Source organism: Mandrillus leucophaeus, unplaced genomic scaffold (genome assembly GCF_000951045.1).
Source record: "Mandrillus leucophaeus isolate KB7577 unplaced genomic scaffold, Mleu.le_1.0 Scaffold226, whole genome shotgun sequence".
Lineage (NCBI taxonomy): Eukaryota > Metazoa > Chordata > Mammalia > Primates > Cercopithecidae > Mandrillus > Mandrillus leucophaeus.
This window is the reverse complement of record NW_012102321.1, coordinates 3,366,824-3,389,643: the sequence shown is the minus strand read 5'-3', so window position 1 is coordinate 3,389,643 and position 22,820 is coordinate 3,366,824. Positions and strand designations below refer to the sequence as shown.

At 43.3% G+C, this 22,820-nt stretch overlaps 1 protein-coding gene across 2 annotated transcripts in view; it reads left to right on the top strand.

Annotated features, from left to right (window-relative positions):
• Positions 1–22,820, top strand: part of ASTN1 (astrotactin 1) — a 314,268-nt gene that overhangs the window by 206,453 nt on the left and 84,995 nt on the right. For both annotated transcript variants that reach the window (XM_011981446.1, XM_011981445.1), the window contains exons 10-14: positions 6,220–6,357; positions 6,878–7,028; positions 15,308–15,474; positions 18,532–18,726; positions 20,616–20,743. In XM_011981446.1, the coding sequence (XP_011836836.1) occupies positions 6,220–6,357; positions 6,878–7,028; positions 15,308–15,474; positions 18,532–18,726; positions 20,616–20,743 (779 nt within the window). The remainder of the gene's footprint in view (positions 1–6,219; positions 6,358–6,877; positions 7,029–15,307; positions 15,475–18,531; positions 18,727–20,615; positions 20,744–22,820) is intronic.

Here is a 22,820-nt window from a genome sequence, read left to right as displayed (position 1 = left end):
CCCCCTTTCTAAACTCTGCCTCATTATTATTTTCTTTTACCTACTACTTTCCTGATCAAATTGGATGCTTCTAGTCCCTCCCAAATTTCTACCTACATACCTGGGAAGAGCACATATTAGAAAGGCCCACAGCAGAGGAATACTTTGAGTGCCAGCCAGGAGCGATTCGATTATCATAAAGTTTAATTCATACTAGGCCTTAGCTGGAACAGTTTATTTCCAAAATAAGATCTTATCCATTCATTTTGTCAATCTATCATTCACTTAACGTACATTTGCTGAGTTCCTTCTAAGTGCTTGGCTTGACAGTATGGGCATGAATACATGTCCCTCCTTGAGTAAGTCGTCTAATAGAGGAAGTGAGTAGTCCTGCATAAGCGGCTGATGAATTCAGCTACTGCATGCCTTTTCTGGAGAAATGGTGAGCAGTGTAGGACAAATGGAAGACTTGCACCCATACAGTTTGCTGAGTCTCACTTCTTCACTGCCACCTTTCCAAGCCCCTTCCCAGACCATCCCTGTCAGCCATTCCTGGCCTAGGTGTTAATTTTTGCTCCTGCATTTGCCTCCTAGGGCTCACTCTTTTGCAAAGCTTCTACTGCTCCTCCTGTAGATGGTTGTGGACTCAGCTTAGCCACAGCCGTGTTCTCTTAGGCATGCTCCTAGCTAGAATGCGGATTCACAGAACCACTTCCTCAGAGGACTTTCCCTTGTCCTTTTCTCTCCTGAGTGTCTGTCCCAGGGAAGGCTGGGTCATGCTCATGGCATTGGTTACAGGCTGCTTTTGAGGATTTGTGCTGCAAGAGATGTCAGCTCCATTCCTTGGACTGTGATATGGGCATTAAAACTTTCCAACAAGGATTTATCATTCGGCTGACTTTTTCTTTCTTTTCCCTACTGCTGATCTTCCACAACTTCAGAGGGTAATAAAGACAAGGCAGATGAGGAGCCTGGTGGAATTTGGCTGATTGACATGGATAAGTTCCTCATTCCCTGAAAGTCAGAAACTAGCAGTTTGAAAAACAAGGGCCTTAATAAAATTGCTATTCAAGCAAAACCTGCACAAAAACTGTTTCTATCCCCACAAGCACCATTTATGCTTTTTTCAAAGTTGCTGGCTGCCAACTGGATGTTTTATCCAAGCACTGCAGAGTGGACCAATTGTGTGGTTTGACCCATGAGGTCAGATATCTTAGGAACCAGTGGGTTAATCAATAAGTGACTAAGAATTTTTATCCCTAATGTGGAAACAACTAGCCTGTCAAATGAAAGCAATGGGTCACAATCTGTTTATTTTAGGTACCAGGAACTTTAATTGAAACCACTCTGGCATCTGAGTAAACCACCTACCAACGACCACTCTAAAAAATTCTGTGACCTGGTCAGTCACTATAATTGGCTACTTATTTTGCTACTATGCTCACTCATGATTTAGTGTCCTATTGAATTCCAAGCTCCTGAACATCTCTCTAGACTCTGAAATCGAGTTTAAATTCCTCCATTTAAATCTTTTTACTATCAAATGCCAACATACAACTTCCTCTAAATGAGCCACTCTTCTTCTAGAGAACCTTTTGTTCTTGGCTGAATCTGTTTTCTAAGTGATCCAATATCTGCAATAAACTGAATGTCTCCCACTCTGCTCATTTGCTCATACCCTTTCCTCTAGCAAGAATGCACATTTTTCTCACAATATAAATACTACCATTTTTTAGGATCCAGATCAAGTCTCCACCAAACTCAGCATCTATTGAACACCTACTACTTCAAGGTACTGTTTCAGATGCTGCAGATATAACCAAACAAATATGACCAAGATAGTCTCTGACTTCAAGCATTTACAGTCTCATCCAAAAAGCAGTCTCCAGCCCTGGCTCTCTATGAGAGTCCCCAGTGTGCTTTAAAAATGACCGACGATCATACCCAGAGCAAACCAATTAGTTCGTAAGTTCTGGAAGGTGTGGCAAGGGCATGAGCGTTTTTAAAAGCACTATGGTGATTCTAACCTGAAGCCAGGATGGAAGAATATTGCTCTATAATGTCTCCAATCCACTGTAGCAATCCGCAATGACTTTACCCCTGCAAAAGCCCATCATATATGGATTGTAATACGTATTTGTCAATTATGTTATTTAATATTTATTTTTCAACTGCCTATTTTTCCCCAATGAAATGATGTTCTTCTTGAGTGAAGGAGCGGTATCTTATATCGCTTTAAATATTTAACATCTAACATACAATTTTGAACACAGCAGGCCTTCAATAGATATATGTAGATAATCATTTCAGTTATTTCCTAAAAACTTGAACCCAGAGTAAGAAAAGACCTTGATGTTCAACCTAACCTTGATAATCTGCAATCCAAATAACCTGGGAAGGGCCCAAGCTAGACTCAAAGGATCTAAGAGGACCCTGAACCTACCGACTGAATCTTCCCACCAAACCCACTCCAGTACCCAAGAAGTCCTCTCTACTGTGGCTAGGATCACTCCTTTCCACTAGACTGTGGGGTAGGGATTGGTACAGACCAAATTGATCCCACAGAGACCTTCCCTCAAAGTGAGTGCCTGCATCCTGTGGAACAATTCCTTGTCCTGGAATAGCCTGCTCTGAGAAAGCATGGAGATGCCAGATCAATAGCAATTGATACGTTTCCTCACATTCCATTTAATGGCAAGCCACGGTGAGAGCACAGCCTTGTTCTGTGCAGCTCTCTGGTGAGTGTTTGCCTCTGGACAGGAATTTCTAGCTCTAGTTGAACACAGGGCTGTGTGCAGGACTCAGTGCACAGCTGAGCCATCAACTGCACTGGTCAGCACCAGCTGTCTCCAGAGAAGGCCTGAGTTGGGAAAGCATTCTAGATGCTCACCCAGCTTCTCTTGGGTAGCTTTTTGAAGTTGTTCCTGCCAAATCTGCATGAATGAGGGACAGATGAGATTTTAGGACACAGCTTTTCTCTGACAGTTTGTTCTATATTTGGTTTTTGGAGTTACTCAGTAGATTTTGCAGATGAAAGAAAACTTGAGAATTCCATAGGCCTGAGCCAGCATGAACTAGAAAGCTGCTGGGATCCATACCTGAGAATCAGACCAATCCCAATTTTCCCATTTACAGAGGGTGACCTTGGAGAGGTTACTAGCCTTAAAAATTACTTGATACATTGGTAAAGTGGGGCCAGTTGACCAGCCTCAGAGGACTGTTGTAAGGATAAATGAGGCCACACTACAGAGCACCTGCCCCTTTACAGTTCTCTGCAAAGATTAGTCTCACCCAACACCTGACTTTGCTTCCCCTACAGGGTTTCACCTTGATCTTACCAGAGGCTGCTTTTCTTATTAAAATGGTCCAGTGCAGTGTCTCAGGAGCTGCTCTGCACATAGGAGGTTTCTCACAATATCAGATTCATTTCCACCTTAACCTTTAAATCCGTATAAACCTAGAGGTTAACCTATAGCCTGCTCTACGTAGAGGATAATCTTAACCACTGCTTCCACCTTTAAATTTGAACATGGAGATTGTGTTTCCCAGAAACTTGTGCAAACTAAAGAACCTAATGAAATATCATTATCAATCAGTCAATACATATTTATGGAGCGACCTCTTTGGGGCAGAAATTGTGTGAGGCAGTGGGGATACATAGGTGACAAAGAACTGTCCTCTGCCATCCAAGAGAGCACATTCTTCTGAGTGGTGATGGACACATGAAAAGACAGGCACAACTCATCGTTTCAGGAGCAGCAAGGGGCTCTGAGTCAGGTGCACAGGCTCAGCCCCTTGTTCAGCCTGAGGGTGCAGGGTGAAGGCCCTGGGCAGATTTCTGGAAGGGATAGGATCTTACCTGAGTCTGCAAATGATTAGAAGTCAGACACAGAAGAGAGGGAAGAAAATCCAGAAAGAAAGTCTATTAGGAGCAAAGGAAAGAGGTGAGAAAATCAGGACTACTCTAGGAACTATAGTCAGATTTCATTGTAAGAGGAGAGGGTGACCCAGGGTTTGGTGAAAAAAGAAGCTGAAGAAGCTATCAGCTATCGAGGATGACCTCTTTGGAGGTTGGAACTTTATTCTGTAGGTACAGGGTGCCATAAACAGTTTAAGTTGGGGGAAGATGTGATTTGCTTTTCTCTTAGAAATATTAGTGTATTCAGAGGAGGAAGAGAAAACTGTGAGATGGATGGGCATGGAGCCTTCTCTTTCAAAAGAAAAATTAACCATCGGAAATGTACCAGAACTGCCAACGGCTTCCTAAAATCAGTTACATAAATTATAAACCACAGGTCACAGATTTGTTGCTCTGCTTCAATGCAAATATTGTAATTTTGAAATCAAAATAGAAAACAAAATTTTATTTCTATGTCCAATAAAATGCCTCCTCCTTGGTACCATTCAAACTACTTGTAGACATTCTCTCTAAAATAATATAATAGCAGAGGTGCCCCCACTCCAGCCTGCCTGTTATAATGTTTCTATCTCAAGGATGTTCATTGTGAAATGCCAAGTGAAATTATACAAATTCTTGGAGGTTGTTGTCTTCAACTTACATTATCCTTAAGTCCCGGATTCCAGATACCTTGAGGCAATCAGCCCTGGATGGGCTCCTTAATCTTACCAGATGAAGTGTGTGAGTGTGTGTTTGTGTGAGTGTGTGTTTGTGTGAGTGTGTGTGAATGAAGGGACTGTCATGCTTCCAATTTTGCTAACTGCTTCACAGAAGAATGAAGCCACGGTCATGGTCTTCTAAGTAACAAGCTTTCCTCCCCTGGTGCAGGCACCTCCCTGCACAGACTTACTGCTTGATACTCCTGTGAGTGGGGAGAACTGAGTGACTCTTACAGAGCCAGAAGCATCTCTAACATTTCAATGCTGCTTAATGCAGAGGTTCACCAACAGGTCAGAGAAGTAGGGGCCCAAGAGTCAGGGTGGAAATGGGAGAAAATCCCCCAAATCCTGGCCACTTCCCTCCTACCAGTGACTCTGCCTGGCCCCTGGAAATCCCCTGCGTTAAGCTGGCACATGTCCCACACCCCTCCAGCTGCTCTAGGGCCCAGGACTCTCTTTCACGTTGTGGGCAGAAATCATGTGGCTTGGCTGCCCTCTAACTCATGAGCCCTAGTCAATGGGTCTGCTCTGTCCCATTGGCCCCAGTCAATGGTCAGCTTACTGGAGAGGGCTACATTTTTTTTTTTTAATAAAAGATCTGAAGTCATCAATCTGGTTTCCTAGAATTTCAGGCAACCTGGGGAGGGGAGAGGGTTATGTATGTGTTAAGGTAGAGAAAGGAGCAGGATTCTGAAATGGTGCTGTGTGAGCAGCATGCTAATCGTTCTGTTTAATTGTAATATCCTTCCATTGTTCCTCCTTCCACATTAAGTGGGGAGGGGATGCCAGACTGCCACAGCCTCTTCGTATCCCACCCACACTGGCTTTGATCCCGCAGACTATTTTTGACTATGAACACAGAGCATTTCAATGCCTTTGAAATGAAATGAATGAATAAATAAACAAATAATCTCTCATGGTTTTCTTAAGCTCTCCCTTGAAATGCCGATTGATTCTTTTACTCCTTTTAGCCCTTGTTGTAAGAATAAAAAAAAAAAAATCTTCCCTGTATCCCCAGGGTTAACGCCTTTAGCCAAGGGTGGGGGTAGGAGTGCAGAGAATAAATCTGGGCCTGTTCTGTTCATTTGTTCATCTGGTCTTCTCTCCTCCCTGGAGGCTCTTGGCTTCAGTCATTTCTGTTCCCATCACACAGAAGCTGTAAAGGGGTGCTTTCTTTCTTTCTTTCTTTTCTTTGTTAGGGTTCCTCCAGGCACAGAGAGATGCCATTGCCGCCACTGTGGGTGTGCAGCCGTGGGATGGGGACGGTGGGAGGCTGGCATCTCTCTTCAATTAAAATGCTTCCAATTATATCTGACTCAAGACTGGGGAAGCCCAGCTTCAAATCCGAAGAAAGCTGGAACTTGCTTTTTATGACTTGATAAAAACTACTTCTAACAACTAGTGAGCAGGCACCATAATCAGTTCTCCAGCTGCCTGGCCATGTGAGCAAGGGTTGGTCTCTCTACCTCCTTAGAACTTAGTCATTGCACCCATAAAATGGCAATCTTTCTGAAGAGGACTGCAAAGGGTGAGAAGAAAGCGCTGGTAATGAAATGCCAGATCCCCCAGTGGTGAGTGGTGATGCCTCCAGTCATGACCACCTGGCACTGGATGTCCCTGCAGATTCACCTACACCCTTGGGGAGGGCATGTGGTTGCCCCTCAGCAAGAGCTTTGTGATTCCGCCAGCCGAACTGGCCATCAATCCATCAGCAAAGTGCAAGACGGACATGACCGTGATGGAGGATGCTGTGGAGGTCAGGTGAGTCTGGCTTCAGGACTGAGGCCTGCAATTGGCTTGGGAAGCAGAATGAGAAACTACCTGTAGGTTCTAGGTGCTGGGGAAGGAGTCACGACAAGCTAAAAGGAAAAATTGGCAGGCAACCTGCTAATTCCCCCTATGTTGTGCCAGGATCTGCTTTTATCTGGGCCAACATTGCACATCCCAAGGCTCATTCAGTGGAAGAAGACATAAAATTAGAGTTTGTAAGCACTTCTCACATACACTAAGGACTGACAGGCAATAAAATGTTAATTTACTTGCCCAAGTTTAGACCTCTTTCTTTGACCAGGCGTTACAGCCTTGGCTTATTTCCCAGATATGAAGAATGCCCATCATTTGTTAGTTCAAGGCTTGGAGTATAGTTGATCTTCAATTCTTATAAGAGAGAGTGAGATACAATTCAGTTGACTAGAGAGGAGCATGGAATGTAATGCCATGCCACTTGTTGCATCTGGAATCTCCTTGACCCCTCCCTGCCTCCCACTCTTTCTGCCCACAGAGAGGAGCTGATGACTTCATCCTCCTTCGACAGCTTGGAGGTTCTCTTAGATTCCTTTGGGCCGGTGCGCGACTGCAGCAAAGATAACGGGGGCTGCAGTAAGAATTTCCGCTGTATTTCAGATCGCAAGCTGGACTCCACTGGTTGCGTGGTAGGTCTGCCCTGCCAAGCTAGTAGTTTCTGTTTGGGGGATGGGGAGGAAAAGCATGGGGGGAAGACACAATGCAGATATATAGGTAAAAATGTGCTGTGATCCCCAATTGTAAACACCAGCTAGTTATATTAGGGATTTTCTCTTGATAAGGATGAGAAGGTAATCATGAGTCAGTTAGTCGAGAAGTTGTTATGGAGTACCTACTGTGTGTACTTTAACTATTCAAGAAAAAATTTAGTTCATAAGAACTAAATAACTGCTTAATTGTATGACATTGGTTTTAAATGTAATAGAAAATTTTAGGAGAAACCTACCTAAAGCTAGAGTGGTGAAAGAAGTTATGCCAGGAATGCTAGTGAAAAAATAAAAATTAAAAAAAAAAAAACTTTGTCCCCTCTGTGACCACAGCAGTGGGCACCTGCTTCTTCAAAGGTGGGCTTCTAAAATACTTTGTTATCAGCTCTATGGACTGTGTCTATGGTGGCTGACTCACACCTGTAATCCCAATGCTTTGGGAGGCCGAGGTGAGAGAGTCACTTGGAGCCAGGAGTTTGAGAACAGCCTGGGCAACATAGCGAGACCCTCGTCTCTACAGAAAAAAAAAAATGGAATAAATTAGCTGGGCATGGCAGTGTATGCTGATAGTCTTACCTACTCTGGAGGCTGAGGCAGAAGGATTCCTTGAGCCCAGGAGTTCAAGGCTGCAATGAGCTATGATCTCGCCACTGCACTTCAACCTGGGCAACAGAGTGAGACCCTGTCTCTTAAAAAAAAATGTGATTCTATTAACTAGTAAGACGATTTGGACTAGAGTGGACTAAGCTATCTCCCACATCATGAATGTGAAGACTGTACTGTGCCATGCAGGGAAATGGAGGCAGGAGCAGATGAAGCCTTTGGCTGCTGGCTCCTTTATGTGGGCCACTCTTATGCCCTTAGCACTATTGTCCGTTTCCGTCCCTCCCTTCTTTGAAGGCAGAATGATATAGTCCTCAAGAGAGGAAAGGGCATGGGACAGAGGAGGCAGGGAGGAAAGCCATTCAGATTGAGAGCAGAGGAGAGGAAGAGATGATTCACTGGTCGCTCTGTTGGAGTGGGGGTTGGAGCAGGAGCTTCCAGCTCTAGGGAGGATATGGTGCCCTGTCTCGCTTTCCAGTCTGACAGCTGTGCTGTGTGAGAGGACCCCGAGCAGGGACAAGCTGTGAGGATGCTGTGCCGATGCCATCTTTCCCCTCCCCTCTTTCCCATCACTGAGCACCTGTTCTGTTCAGGGAGCTGCTCTCAATCAAAGACAGATATGTGCCTGGTACAGGGTGGAGTGCACCCTGTACTAAGGCCTCGCCAAACTTTTACCTATTGACAGGAGGGTGATTCATCTGAGAAGGAAGAGAAAATGAAGAAAAAGAAAGGGAGAGAGAGAGCACTGAGGGGCAGATAGGAGGAGAACCTGTGGGTCCATGATAAGGAGGGGAAAGACTGTCAGGAAAATGCAAAGAACGGTGCTCTTTAGGTCACGCCTCCCAAAGGCAGCCAAGGAGGAAATTGATGTCCCACAGTGCCACCCTCCCTTTGGCTGGTCCACTCTCACATGTCTTAAGCAACGTGCTCCCAGCTGGGATCCTCAGGAGACAATTTCACTATCTAATGGAGCTCCCAGCTGAGACACTTTTTTAAAAAGCTATTCAGCTCATATTTCTTCATCCAGATTTCAGCCTTTCATGTCTTATTACTGTCTGGAGTCATTCTAAGTGCTGAAACACTGTGTGTTCATATGTGCACCTCCCTCCCTACCCTCTGTAGCCACTGCAATACGTGTTTGAGCATGTACATGCATTAGCAGACACACACAGGGCTAGGCTCTCCCTCTTTTGCCACTTCTCTGCCCCTTCCTGAACCCCTCAGGGTCTGCCTGTCAGATGCCTTCTGTTGGTGATAGCCCCTTTTACTTGGCACATAGCTATGCTGATGGATTTTTGTACTTTTAACACTGATCTGTGAGACAGAGCTAGCAGGAATAGTTCTGATGAATATGCATTTGCAATAAGGCTGCTGCATTTTAGAATTGGAGCCACTGCAAAAAGTCACCCAGTTACACCAGTACTTGGTATTAGCATAATACTTTGAAGCCACTGGACCACGTGGCTTCTGGAGAAGGAGGGGCAGGAGGATTGGCAGACACACTTGATTTCCTTTTTCTCATTGGCTGTGAAGCATAGGCTTCCTGAGGCAGGAGGATGGATGGGTGAGAGCTGATGTGTCCCACCATGACCCTTGTGACCCCACTAAGAAGGTCAGAGACTTGACCTTGAGCCTGACCCGTCTCCAGTGAGCATCGGTGCTGTCCTAAAGCTCTGATATGTCAGCAGAGTCGTCCCTTGTCATCTGGAATTGGACCAGGGACAAAGGTATCAGCTGAACCAACTGTAGTTTGCAGAGCATTGGCCTGCCTTCCTCCTCTCCACATAAACTTTACCTTCAGTCCTCTGGGTGCTGAACTGAAAGGCTTCCCAAGAAAGGCCTATTTTTATGAAAGGAGAGAGAGATAAGAAACTCAGAACACGCTGACTCTTAAAGAACCTAAGGAAGGAGCAGAGACGTGGGCAGAGGCAGAGAATATACCTTTATATTTTCCTGGCTGAATTCAAACCTGACAGGTGGGATTCATGTTTGGTCCGCATAGGCTGTTCAACCTTCATTCTTTCTAAGAAGCAGGACATGTTTTTCAGTTATGCATGGACTCCCACAGGGTTAATTGCTACACAGTTAATTGCCCTATTGTTTATATAGTCTCTGAGGACAGGAAACAAATATCCGTGAAAGGCACAGACCTGTACAAACCACAGTCACAGCATTCCAAGCCAGACTGCTCTCCAATAGCCATGGATTGCTGAAATTTCATGAGGGTTCCAAGCATCATGGTCAGCTACCCACTGCTGATGACGAAATCTTACTCATTGTTCTTAGTGTGCAAGGTAAGAGCTGTCTTCCTTACTGGTGATGTACAAGAGCAGCAGTTCTCTGGTCTATTGAGTGAGCCCTATAGGGTCTTTCAAGAGTACTTATAATCTTAGTGCCTCTGTAACAAATTACCACAGATGTAGTGGCTATAAGTTACACACATCATTGACTTACAACTCTGTAGATGAGAATTCAACATGGGTCCCACTGGGCTAAAATCAAAATGCCACCAGGACTGCAATTGTTTCTGGAGGCTCTAGGGGGAATCCATTCCCTTGCCTTTTGCAGATTCTAGAGTCCACCCAAATTTCTGGGCACATGACTCTTCTCCATATTTAAAGCCAGCAACAGTGCATTTTTCTGACCATTTTTCTGTAGCAAATCCCGCCCCCCCCCCCGCCCCCGCTCTCATTCTGCCTCCTCTTTCCGCTTTCAAGGACTCTTGTGATTACATTGAGCCCACCTAGATAATCCAGGATATTTCAAGATCCTTAATTTAATCACATCTGCAAAGTTGCTTTTGCCATGTGAGGTGGTATCTTCCAGGTTTCTAGGATTATGCCAGGGACATCATTGGAGGGATCATCCATGGGAGATGGCAGTAGGGGTTGGAGCAGGATTGGCTGGCAGGACTTCAGCCTCCCTGCTCTGAGCTTTAGCCAGGATATCGTCACCCTTATCAAGTCTATCTACTGAGGTTTCATAAAAAATTTTGTCTGAATCTTTGAAAATGATTTCTAATGCAATGAAAAAAGAGGAAAACCCATGCTCTAATGCTCCTTCTTTAACTTCACACTCATCCTGAAAGTGGCCAAAAAATGCCTTAGCTTTGTAAGATGTAAGAATGTACACAGGTGAGCAGGCTGTGCCATGGAAGGGGAGAAGTCAGGTGCCCACTTTCTCACGTATTGAACACACGACCTTCCTTGTCAGAGCATTATGCTCTAATGAGCTTTGAATTACCCAGCGACCCTGCTGCCCTTCCCTCCACATGCTGTCTACAATGGTTTCCCAGGAAATGTGTCATTTCACCTCTACTGGAGCACAGATGTGTGGAGACCATCACAGATTACCATCTCTCTTTCTCTCTATAGGACAGTAAGCAGGAGAGTGTGCCTCGGAGGCTTCCAGAGAAATGGAGGCAGGAAGCTATCACTGCTGAAATATAAATTTAACTCCATCAAACTTTTCCCCTTGGGAGAAGTCCTGCATGGCTTGAGCCTGCATGTCAGAGCCCATCAAAAAGTTTGGGAATCATTATTTGTGAAAGAAGTGAGGTTGCCATCTAGTAAAAGAGAACCTATTTATAATAGGAATTATAGTTGCATGTCCTATGAATCATCTAAGGTAAGGCGAGGCAGGCTCGGCTTCAGGAATCTATCCTTTTTCTTCCAGAGGCCCTGAATATGTTCGTGTGTTTATCTCTCATACTCATCTCCCAACAGAGCACCCACTTCATCATCTGGAACGGAAGTATGCATCTTAGTGAGTCTTAGTGAGATTTGACCAGCCTCCTAAGTAATTAATCAACCAAAAATCACTGGTAGGAAAAGAGGGGAAAGATGACAAAGAAAAGGAATTCAATGGGAAAAATCATTTTAATCTCATTAGCAAATTATGCCTTAGACCACTAATAAGTCAAGAAGCCATGAGCATCTCATGAAAGATGATTAACCTTGTGTATTTTAGGGGTCACTGAAATATGAGCTCATTTGTTCAACCTTTTTGATAGGGGAGGACTGTTGCCATAATAAATGGAGTTTTCTTCTTAAGTCTGTAGTTTACAAAGTCCCTGGGAATGCTAAATATAACCTATGCAAAGAAGGATTAATATATGACCTTGGGGATCTCTCCTGAGCAAACAGTTCTTTTTCAAGGAATAAATGGAGGGATTGTCCATAGCCAGGAGAAAAGAATATCCAGCTCTTGCAAACAGAAAATGCATGTGTCTCCTGGAGGTAGGATTTCTTTCTGACAACAGGACTCTGGCAACAAACACTTCTAGGAAGAAGAGCACGGTTTGGAGACTCTGGTTTCTTTGTACTTAGCTATAGATTTTGAGGGAACCCAGAATGTGGATGCAATAGCAGAAAGAGGATTCAGGCCAAAAACAAATTTATACCATAGGAAACTCCTTAAAGAATGTGTGTTCTGGTTCCCAAAGGTTAAGAAGGAAATTATTTTGGGTTTTAGCCTTTTTATTTTTCTGGAAATCTTTCTAAAATGTTTTACTGTGAACGGCAGCCCAAGGAAGTTCCAGTGCAGTAGGGATAATTGCATCTTTTTCAGTGACTGAGGATCTTGACTCACCATCAAGGTCATCACTCTGGACATTTTATAATGTTTTGTCCTAAAATATTTACACTCATAGTATTTCGTGTGTGTGTATGCATGCATGCGCACGCGTGTGTGTGTATGTTTGAAAAGAGAGAGGAAAAAAAAGAAAGAGAGAAAGAAAATACTAGGCTGAATCTACAAATCCATAATTGACCCCAGAATATACTCTGGGAATTTCTTAAAGCGATCAACAAATCTACAGGACTGCTTTGCTTTGTTGACACATTGACTTTGTTTCTTTAGGGATTCTCATGAATCCAGATTTCATCATACTAGAGAAGCAGCATGGCGGAGTGGATGGAAAACACACACACTTTCAGGAGAGGCAATCTAGGCCCAAAGTCTGATTGTGCCATTTTCTACCTCTGTGACCTAGACAAGTTACCTCATCTTTCTGAGTCTAATTTTCCTCATCTTTAAATTGTGGAAGACAAAATGTACCTGTGTTATTGGGTTGAAGATAATATATGTAGATCATTCTACACAAAGAATTGCTTAATTTCTGATAGCTGTTATACTATTTTTTGTTTTACTGATAAGAAAAAAAAACCTGCACAGGGCAGCTAACTGTGTTTTCTGCAAGTTTCCTAAGAGAGTATGAATTTTAGCTGGTCCAATTTGGGATAGCAGTAGTCATCTAGACATTAAAGTCAGGCAAGATGTGGTTTTGGAATTCTGAAACAAAGCCTGCTCGTGTTTCATTCAACAAAGTCTTTGTCAAAAATCATGCTTGAAGGAGAACTCTGAAAAAAAGTGGTTGGAAAGATGGAAAGTACTGGCTAGTGACTGAGGTAGCTAGCTGGTGTGAGGGCTGAAATCATATGGGGTGGGAATAAAAGGAGGACTGACTTTATCTGCTTAATGGCTTCTAGCAAGCTGTCTAGAAGGAGAAAAAAATAAACCAAACTCATGGCAACCAGTGCAGCCCATTCAATTCCAGTCAAACTTCCATGTCTTCCATGTTTCCATCCTGCCTTCATGCCTGGGCAGCCACACAGTGCTGGGGCCAGCTCCCTTCTGGTGGCACATCTGGCCTAACAGCTGGGTGGCCAAGGAATATGATTAGTGGGAGGCTAGCAAAACATGGGGTGCAATCCTCAGCTGCCTCATTTGCTTGTTTACCATCATCTGTAACAGCTGGATTTGCACAGCACGAGGCAGCCCTTGGAAATTTATTTAAATGCTGTCACCTTCCAGCACTCCAACTGCCTTCATGGGGAAAAAGGGGGATGGACCAGGCTGGGAGCCTGGCAGGCCCACAGGGGGGCATTTGTTTGGGAAATTACAGAATGAGTGTTAGCAAACAGTGCATATCCTGCCTCGTGATGATCTTCAACTAAGAAAGAGGAGGAAGGAGAGGTGAGTTTTCAGAGGCACACCTGCAGCAGCTGTGGGCTACTAAGATAAGGTGGTTGGCAGCAAAGAGAAAGTGCAAACCAGGCAGTAGGGAGGAGGGGAGATGTTTAACACTGTGTTTCATTGAGTTTAGAAAGTTTTGTTTTAGTTTGGTATTGGTTTTGGAGGAGTGTGTTAACTTGTTGACGGTATGTATATAGCATAGTCATTAAAAGCCCCAGCATTGGTGTCAGATCTGGACAGACCCCCAGCTCTGCCCAACTCTTGCTGCTTGACCTTGTGCAAGTTATTTACCTGCTTCCAGCCTGTTAGAAAGGATTGGCGCTAATGCAAATGTACAGAATCTGTTGCACAAGCAGAAGGAACAGGATGGGGAAAAAAGTCATTGACTTTTAAACAGAGCCCAGTGCAATGAGAAGAGTTCGTGAATTAACTGGCAATGTTAATGGTTTCCTTATCTCCAAATAGGGATAATATAGGATATTGTGAGATAAAATACCTAAAGTACTTAAGCACAGTGCCCAGCTCCTCATAAGTGTTCAGTAAACAGTGACTACTGTGTAAACGGCTGAGTGTGGTATGCGCTAATGATGAAGCAGCTAAGTCATGGACTCCACAGCCAAGCTACAAAGGGTTCAAGCATGGTTCTGCCAGGAGCAGCTGTGTGACTTTAGGAAAGTGAAACTCTCTGTGCCTCAGTTGCCTTATATGTAAAATGGGGATGATCATACTGCTTACCTCCTCAGGGTGTTGTGAGGGTCACATGAGTTAGTGAGCAGGTTAGACAATTGCCTGGCATATAATAGGTGATGGGTAAGTGCCGCCATTGCTCACCAAGTCCTTTTGTCTTCTCCTGGGAAAAGACATCTCTTCTTAGATTTTCTCTTTGCTATAATTCTTGGGGAGTATACTACTGAGGACAAGGTAGTGCAGAAAAGCTAAATATTTTGCATTAAAAGCATCCAGCCAAACCCAAGTGCAGCACCTGTGGGTGACCACATAGTAGGTACCCTTGTCTGTGTGTCTTCCAGAGAGCATCCCTGACATAGGAAGGTGATGATACAGCTACTCCCACTATGAGAGCAATCCCCCTCCAAGCTTACAGGGAAAGTTCACTTCCTCCTTCAGGCTGGAAGCCCTGGCTCAGTCCATTCCCCCTAACACTGCTGTTTGGTACCAATGTTGACAAAGGGCTTTAGACATTTAAAAAACTCTTAATATCAAGGCCAAACAGCAGCACTCCCTTCCTGTAGCCCAGTGGAATCTTTGCAAGTGCATTTTAATTCTGGCCCATCACTTCCACTCTCCTGCTAGCCAGAGGCCCATTTGGGAGGTCAGCACACCTCAACTGTGTCTTGCTACAATGCTCTCTTCCAGCCTTTTTGGAGGAAGTGTCTTTAATGGAAATGTGTGTGATCCGTGTCCAGAGAGAAGAAGCAAGGTGTCATAAAAGGTCACTTGTTTTTAAAAGAAGTCCGCCGCGGTGGGAAATTCGTGGATTACTTCCCAATGGTAATAGTTTCAAGGCTGAGTGCTACAAACTGGTGTCAGTGATTACACTCAGTTCCCAGAGAACTCAGTTCCCCGATTCACCCATGTATATGGATGCTTTCTGATTGTGCCAGTGCCCATCTGGACTCAGTCCCATGAAGGACAGCTCCGGCTGCTATGACCGTCACATCGGAGTGGACTGTTCAGATGGCTTCAACGGCGGCTGTGAGCAGCTGTGCCTCCAGCAGATGGCGCCCTTCCCGGACGACCCCACCCTGTACAACATCCTCATGTTCTGTGGGTGAGTTGAGTTGCCAGCGGGCCACCCTGCGTCCATTTGTCCCAGGACGCAGGACTTTCAATGCTGAATCCAGGAAATGTGAGTGAATAGGTCACCCTAGGCCATCCCTTAGTCTCTGAGGAAAGAGCCTCTAGGACTGGAGGGGGAACATTTTTAAAGTCGAGGGGGAACATTTTAAAGTTGGGTGGGACCTAAGTCTAGTCCAACCCCTATAGATGGGGAAACTGAGTCTGGGGTATTTACTTGCAAGGGGAAGTTAACTGCATGGTTTACTTAAATCATTCTCCAATTAAACCAGCATTTTCCAAGTTGTATTTTGAAAGGCTATGTTAATTAGCTGTTTTGTGACAAAAGATTTTCATTGTTTAAAACTTGGGAAAGAGTGTGCAAAACTAGTCAATTCTCAAAAAAAGGGGTTGGTCTTTGGACAAATGGAAACTTATTTAAATTCTGGCCCCAAAGTCCTAGCATTGTGTGCAGCCACTCCTCCTAAGGCACAGTGACTCCTGTGTGTGAAGAGCCCTTTCCTGAAGACCGGCTCTCCCACCCATCTCAGTTCATCTCTTCTCAGGATCATTCTCTGAGGGAGCAGGGCAGGCGATGCAACCCCATTTTACAGATGGAAAAACTAATGCACAGTGAGGTTAAGTGGCTCCCTCAAAGCGGGGAAGATGGTGAGTGAGAAGATTAGGACTAGATTCAGGCCTTCCCTGATTTTTTAAAAGTTCTGTGGTTCTCTAAAAATTTAAATTTACACTGCTGACTGGAATTATATTTAAAGACATTTTATGCTATATTTATAAAGCAAACAAAGATTCATCTATTCTACAGCCATAGTTAGCTTGTCTAGCCTTCCCCACTCTCTGTTCTCCCCCCTCTCCCTCCCCTCCCCTCTCTCTTCCGGCCTGCTAAGGACAGAACTTACTTTATGCCCCGTACTGTGCCGACCACTGAGCTGCAAAGATAAATAACACATAGTTCTTGCCCTCAGGGATCTCACAGTCTGATAGGCTTGCAATGAAAATCAATGTTTATAGTCATAAAACTAGGCTGGATTGTTGCCCAAAGCCAGTGCCTGCTGAATAATCATGTAATGTTATTTTATTGTGTTTCGTTTTATTTCTTTGTAACTGAGCCATTTTCATATTCAGTTTCTTGTAAACTCTCATACTATAAATGGAAGCTTGCTCTGTATCTTAATATTCTCTGTAATGTTATCATTAGGGTTGACCCATTTCAATTAATAGAGGTCAATTCAGCCAAAGTTACATAAATATATTTATTTAATAAACATATATTTGAGCACCTACTTTGCACAGAGACCCTTGGGTGTCAGGTGTAGGAAAAAAAACAGGATACCCGACCCGATCTCTCTCCTCAAAGGAGTTTACAGTGGGACACGTGGTCAGGAGAATGAGGAAGATGAGGCAGCATAAAAGGTGAAGCTGTCCAGATGTTCAAGATGGACTGAGAGGGAACCACACAGCTTCAAAATTCTTCCTAGAAACACTGTGTTATTGCTCAAGGAAGGAACCACTTCACTATCTCGTCTGAGATCTAAGCTGGTGCCATGGAATCCTCTGGGAATTTTGAGTCACATCTATTTCCTGGACTAATGTAGTAGGACCTGGACTGGATTTCTTCCCTGTTTCAATAAGAATCAGACACCCGTGTGTTTAGCACTATCCAAGGTACTATATATAGCCTGGCAAAGAAGTCCTTGATTTGAGATTCTTGTATAAAGACCAAATCACATACATTTATAATTAAAGAGCTCTCATCACACCTGTTCACACAAATATATAAATGGGAAATGGAAAAAACAGTTAAAGTTGCATGAACATGGGCCTCATTTGCACCTCTGCTGCTACTGATAACAACATTTAATGATCACTAGCTATATGTTAGGCACCGCATAAGCTCATTACGTGCAGTCTCTCAATCTTCTCAACAACCCAGTGAAGCAGCTACTTTTTTCCTCTTTCTACAGTTTTGGAAACTGAAGCTCAGAGAGGTTAATCAGCTGGCCCAAGGTTTCCCTGTAAAGGGCAAAGTCACTGCTATTACAATATTGCTTCTCACTGTATTATTCCTTGTTCCTCTACATAAGACAGAGTTCTTTATCTTATCATGACAATGACTGTGGATAGTAATAAATGATGTGCTTTAATATCATGAGCATCTTTAAATTCTAAATTTGGTGTATGTCTAATGAGAGACCCAAATTAAATCAATATTCTTTTTTAATGACAGCCTTATGAAAGAAGTTCTTACTTTAGCTAACAAATGTATATTCTTCTCACTATAACTGCAAATAAGGTCCAATTAATGACTTATGAGTTGCTGACCCATATTTAGTAACATTGATGTTGCTTTTCCATCCTAATGAGGAGGATGCCAAGGAGGCAGTTGTTGGTTAATGGTGCACGTGGCATTCACACTGTGTGCCCTAGGGTCTATTTAGTTCAGGAAGGCTACTCTTAATGGAGGAGGAGTTTTTATGAGTTGATATTGTGTTTGGATACATTCAAACAGAACACCACCAGGAGATGATAAATCTTTCTAATTTCTTAGTTGACTTGTCACAGGACCAGATTAGAAAGTTATTAATTTCTTAAGCACAGTGTCTTTCTTTTTGCTGCCTAATTAGCCTCCAAACAAATGCAGGGTCTGACCTGTAGATGGTTCTTAAGAAAAGCTCTAGAATATCTTGGATTTAAATGTGTTAACTCATTTGCAAGCTTATCTTCAGTGATTCTTACCCTGACCTATTTGGGAAACTGTACAGTTATTAGAGGAGAGGGCACTCTGAAGTTCTGACAGCACTTGTCTGCACAGCAAAGGAGAGAGATTTAGTCTGATCACATGACGAGAGAAGCCTCAGTTTACAGGTTTAAAAAACCAATGAGTCAAAATCAAATTGGAATCTAATTTGGAAATCTAATCTTTGGTGATCCAACATGCTCTCAAAGGCATTTCCTCCCAATGCAGGGGTTGACTTGCCTGCATGGGTCACTGATGTAATAACTTCTTATATCGAGCTCTCCTCTGTGCTAGGTGCATCGAGGACTACAAGCTTGGTGTGGATGGACGCTCTTGCCAACTCATCACGGAGACCTGTCCAGAGGGAAGTGACTGTGGGGAAAGCAGGGAGCTTCCCATGAACCAGACCCTCTTTGGGGAGATGTTCTTTGGTTACAACAACCATTCCAAGGAAGTAGCTGCTGGACAGGTGCTGAAAGGAACATTCAGGTAAACCTCATATGCATAGAAGTGATTATTCAAGGTTGTTGGTGGACTTTCTCTAAAGAGTTTTGCACTAGCATAAAGCTTTATATCTTGAAGCAGGGTAAATATGATATGCCTAAAGGGATCGACTACATTCTTGCCCTTGGTCTTCTCCAAGAATACATTCCTTCTTCCGGAATCCAAGAACCATGCTTAGCTTGGGTTAACAGTAAAGTGTTAAATGAGATTTTACTTTGCCCAGGCAGGGACTGGAAGATTTTGCATGGAAGCCCACACGAAAATGCTCAAGCTCCATTTCCCTATGAATGGAAGCATCAGTGTGTGAGTCAGTCTAGAACAGCAGTCTTCACAGTGTCATCCAAGGATATCTAAGGGTCCCCTCTCGAGGTATATCCAAGGTCCTGCCTTTTCCAACTACAGAAAGGCTGAATTTTCTTCCCATACTTCAATCCAAACAAGATATTACAGTAAATTGAATTCAGATGTGAGAATCCAGCTATCTTCAATTGTTAGATATTTTTTAAATTTGCAAAAAATATAAAATATTACTTCTCATGTTTTATAAAATATGTTAATATTGAATGAATTCATTGTTGTTGTTTTTACGTGAATTAATAAATTTTTAAAAATTCTATTTTAATTTCCAATATTGTAAATATTGACAGACATAATTGGGCCTTTTTATATAAATATAATAAAACTGCTTGGGGCCTTCAATTATTTTTAAGAGTGTAAAGGAATCCTGAGAATAAAATGTTTCAAATCATTGATTTAGAATATTTCTAGGTGATTCTCCATTCAATGCCTGTCCCTGTTCTGCCTTGGACTCTTTAAATATATCTTCTTAGAACCTACAGGGAAATATTTTCCAGGAGATGATGATGAGGAAGAAGAGGAAGAGGAGGAGGATGTCAGTATTATGATATGGACCAGCAGTTGACAGAAACCTGGGCCTAGACTCTTATGAGCAAACTGATAGTAAATTTTCAAGACAGTTTTTGGAATCAGCTGCTTTTTCTGTTGTAGACAGGAGACATTACTAACATTTCCCTTTTTAGCCTGGGAATTGGTTTGCCAAAGGCAAGAAGTGAGGTGTCATCACTAATGTAGTGGTGGCTGAAGTCTTCACTGTAGTCTAGAAATGAGACTGACTCTGTCTAGATCTTGTCGAGAGGGGGTCAGGAAGTAGGGACTGAGTTGGGAAAGAGGAAAGCATATTCTTTACCCTTTTGGTAGATCTTTTCAGCTGGTTTATTTCCCATATCTGCCAGCCCTTACCCCACCAACCATACCCATTACGTCTTACTCCTGACGTGTATTCACAATGGGGTTCAGGGTGAGGGGAACTTCTTGGTTCAGAAAGAATTTTACATTGGGAGGCAATTTATGGTGGCTCATGCCTATAATCTCAGCACTTTGGGAGGCCAAGGTGGTGGGTGGTTCGCTTGAGCTCAGGAGTTTGAGACCAGTCTGGGCAACATGGTGAAACCCTATCTCTACAAAAAATACAAAATATTAGCCAGGTGTGGTGGCACATGCCTGTAGTTTCAGTTACCTAGGAGGCTGAGGTGGGAGGATTACCTGTGCCCAGGAGGTCAAGGCTGTAGTGACCTATGATTGTGCCACTGCACTTACATTGTGGGTTGAAATTAGCAGGGCATGGTGGCATATGCCTATAATCACAGCTACTTGGAAGGCTGAGGCAGGAGAATTGCTTGAACCTGGGAGGTGGAGGTTGCTGTGAGCCAAGATCATGCCATTGCACTCCAGCCTGGGCCACAAGAGCAAAACTCCATCTCAAAACAAAAACAAAAACAAAAAAAACCAAAAATGCTCAGTAAGGAGTCAGGTTCACCTGAACACTAAGAAATGAAGGTCTACCCTGTTTCTAGGCAAAACAACTTTGCTCGTGGTTTAGACCAGCAACTGCCAGATGGTCTTGTGGTGGCCACTGTGCCCCTGGAGAATCAATGCCTAGAGGAGATCTCGGAGCCCACCCCTGACCCTGACTTCCTGACTGGTGAGTGTGCCTTCTCAACCTTATTCAACTGGCACAAACAGGCAGCTTCCTGCAGTTTCATAAAATTAAGATTTGACCTCACTTATTTTGGTTTCTAAGCCAGTGATTTCCTTGATACACAATAAAAGCTCAGCCATAAAACTGAATGCTGTTAGGATTATTTTTCAATAAAATTGTTGATATTATCATATAATCTCCTGCAAAGTGGTCCTAATAGTGTATTTTCTTGTTAGTTTCACAGAGATGCATTGAAAACAAATAAGATAATAGTTGCTTGGAGTTCTTGGGGGAGTAGAGGAAGTGACCAGGTCACAGAGGCAGAGAGAGAAGCTAGATTGCTACTCTCACCTAAATATCCATCATTGCTACTGTTGGGTTTCCTGGCAAGTATTTACCAGCCATCATGAGGAAATAGAAAATGACAGTTTTGTTGTCACATGACCCTGGGTTTGCATCTCTGCTACTTTCAAGCTGTGTGCCATTAGACAATAGAGTCTCATGTGGCCTCATGGTCCACCATCATAAGATGGGGATAATAATGCCTGCCCCTCAGTACTGTTTTGAGCCCAGCAGTATTTTTCCTTCAGACTCATTATGGAACAAACACACAGATTAATTAGAAGAGGCAGGAATCTCTGGGTATGCTTGCCTGTGCCTCTGAAGACCCCCAGCTGGCACCTCCTGGGCCAAGGAGGAGACTTCAAGATGTCCCATGGACTAATGAGAGGCAGCTGACTGAGATTTGGCAACACTTGCTAGAAAACTAGACATGAGCTCAATTCCACTGATTGCTTTGTATGTTTCTCTGTTACTCTTCTCCCTATTCATTCTGTCTTCCTTATTCTATACCTCTGTAGACCCAGAAAGTCTGAGACAGGTCTCAGTTAATTTAGAAAGTTTATTTTGCCAAGCTTGAGGACGTGCACCTGTGACACAGCCTCAGGACGTCCTGACAACAATGTGCCCAAGGTGGTTGGGGCACAGCTTGGTTTTATGCACTTTAGGGAGACATGAGACATCAATCAATATATATATACGAAGTACATTGGTTTGGTCTGGAAAGGTGGGACAACTGGAAGCAAAGGCAGGAAGACTCTAAGAGGTGAGGGGGCTTCCAGGTCACAGATAGGTGAGAAACAAATGATTGCATTCTTTTGAGTTTCTGGTTAGCCTCTCTTAGCCTCTCCAAAGGAGGCAAATCAGATATGCATTTATCTCAGTGAGCAGAGGAATGACTTTGAATAGAATGAGAGGCAGGTTTGCCCTAAGCAGTTCCCGGGTTGACTTTTCCCTTCAGCTTAGTGATTTGAGGGGCCCAAGATATTTTCCTTTCACACCTTTCTCTCCTTTTTTCTTCCTTTTCTAAAGAATGAGTTCAGCTAAGGGTAGGTCTCTTCCAGGCATCAAGCTATGTTAAAAATGTGAGTTTAGACCTGAATGGGATGCAATGTAGGTCTGTCTGATATAATATAGCATAGTGTTTAACAGCCTCGGCTCTGGAGCGGGTCAGCAAGGCTTAGCTCGTCACTGGCTGCATGATCTGGACACATTACTTAACTTCTTTGTGCCTCAATTTCTTTAACCTGTAAAAATGGGCATTCTAATACTCTCTTCCTCACAGTATTGATATGAGGAATAAATAAATTCATATTTGTAAAGTTTTTAGAACAGTTCCTGACCCATAATGAGATCTATGTGTGTTGAATAAATAAATATTTAAAGGAAGAAAGAAAATAGTATGAAAACTATGAAGTAATATCTACCCTATAGAAAAGAAAGAGCAAGAGAAAAAACAATTAGATGTATTCTGGACCAAGAATAAATCCTTCAAAATCAGTGACCCTATGAAATACTACATGCACACATACACATGCACATATACACACATCTGAAGAAATTAAATTGCAACTTCTGGACATATCTCTAAAGCCTGCATCTCTGGCATTAAGGAATCTGGTTTCCTTGTTGCCAAACCATTTCGGCAGACACATTCCACATGTGTATGTAAAATGCCTTGAAGACGTGTGAGGTGGCACATACAAATAGCATAGGTGACACACCGGTAATAAGATACATG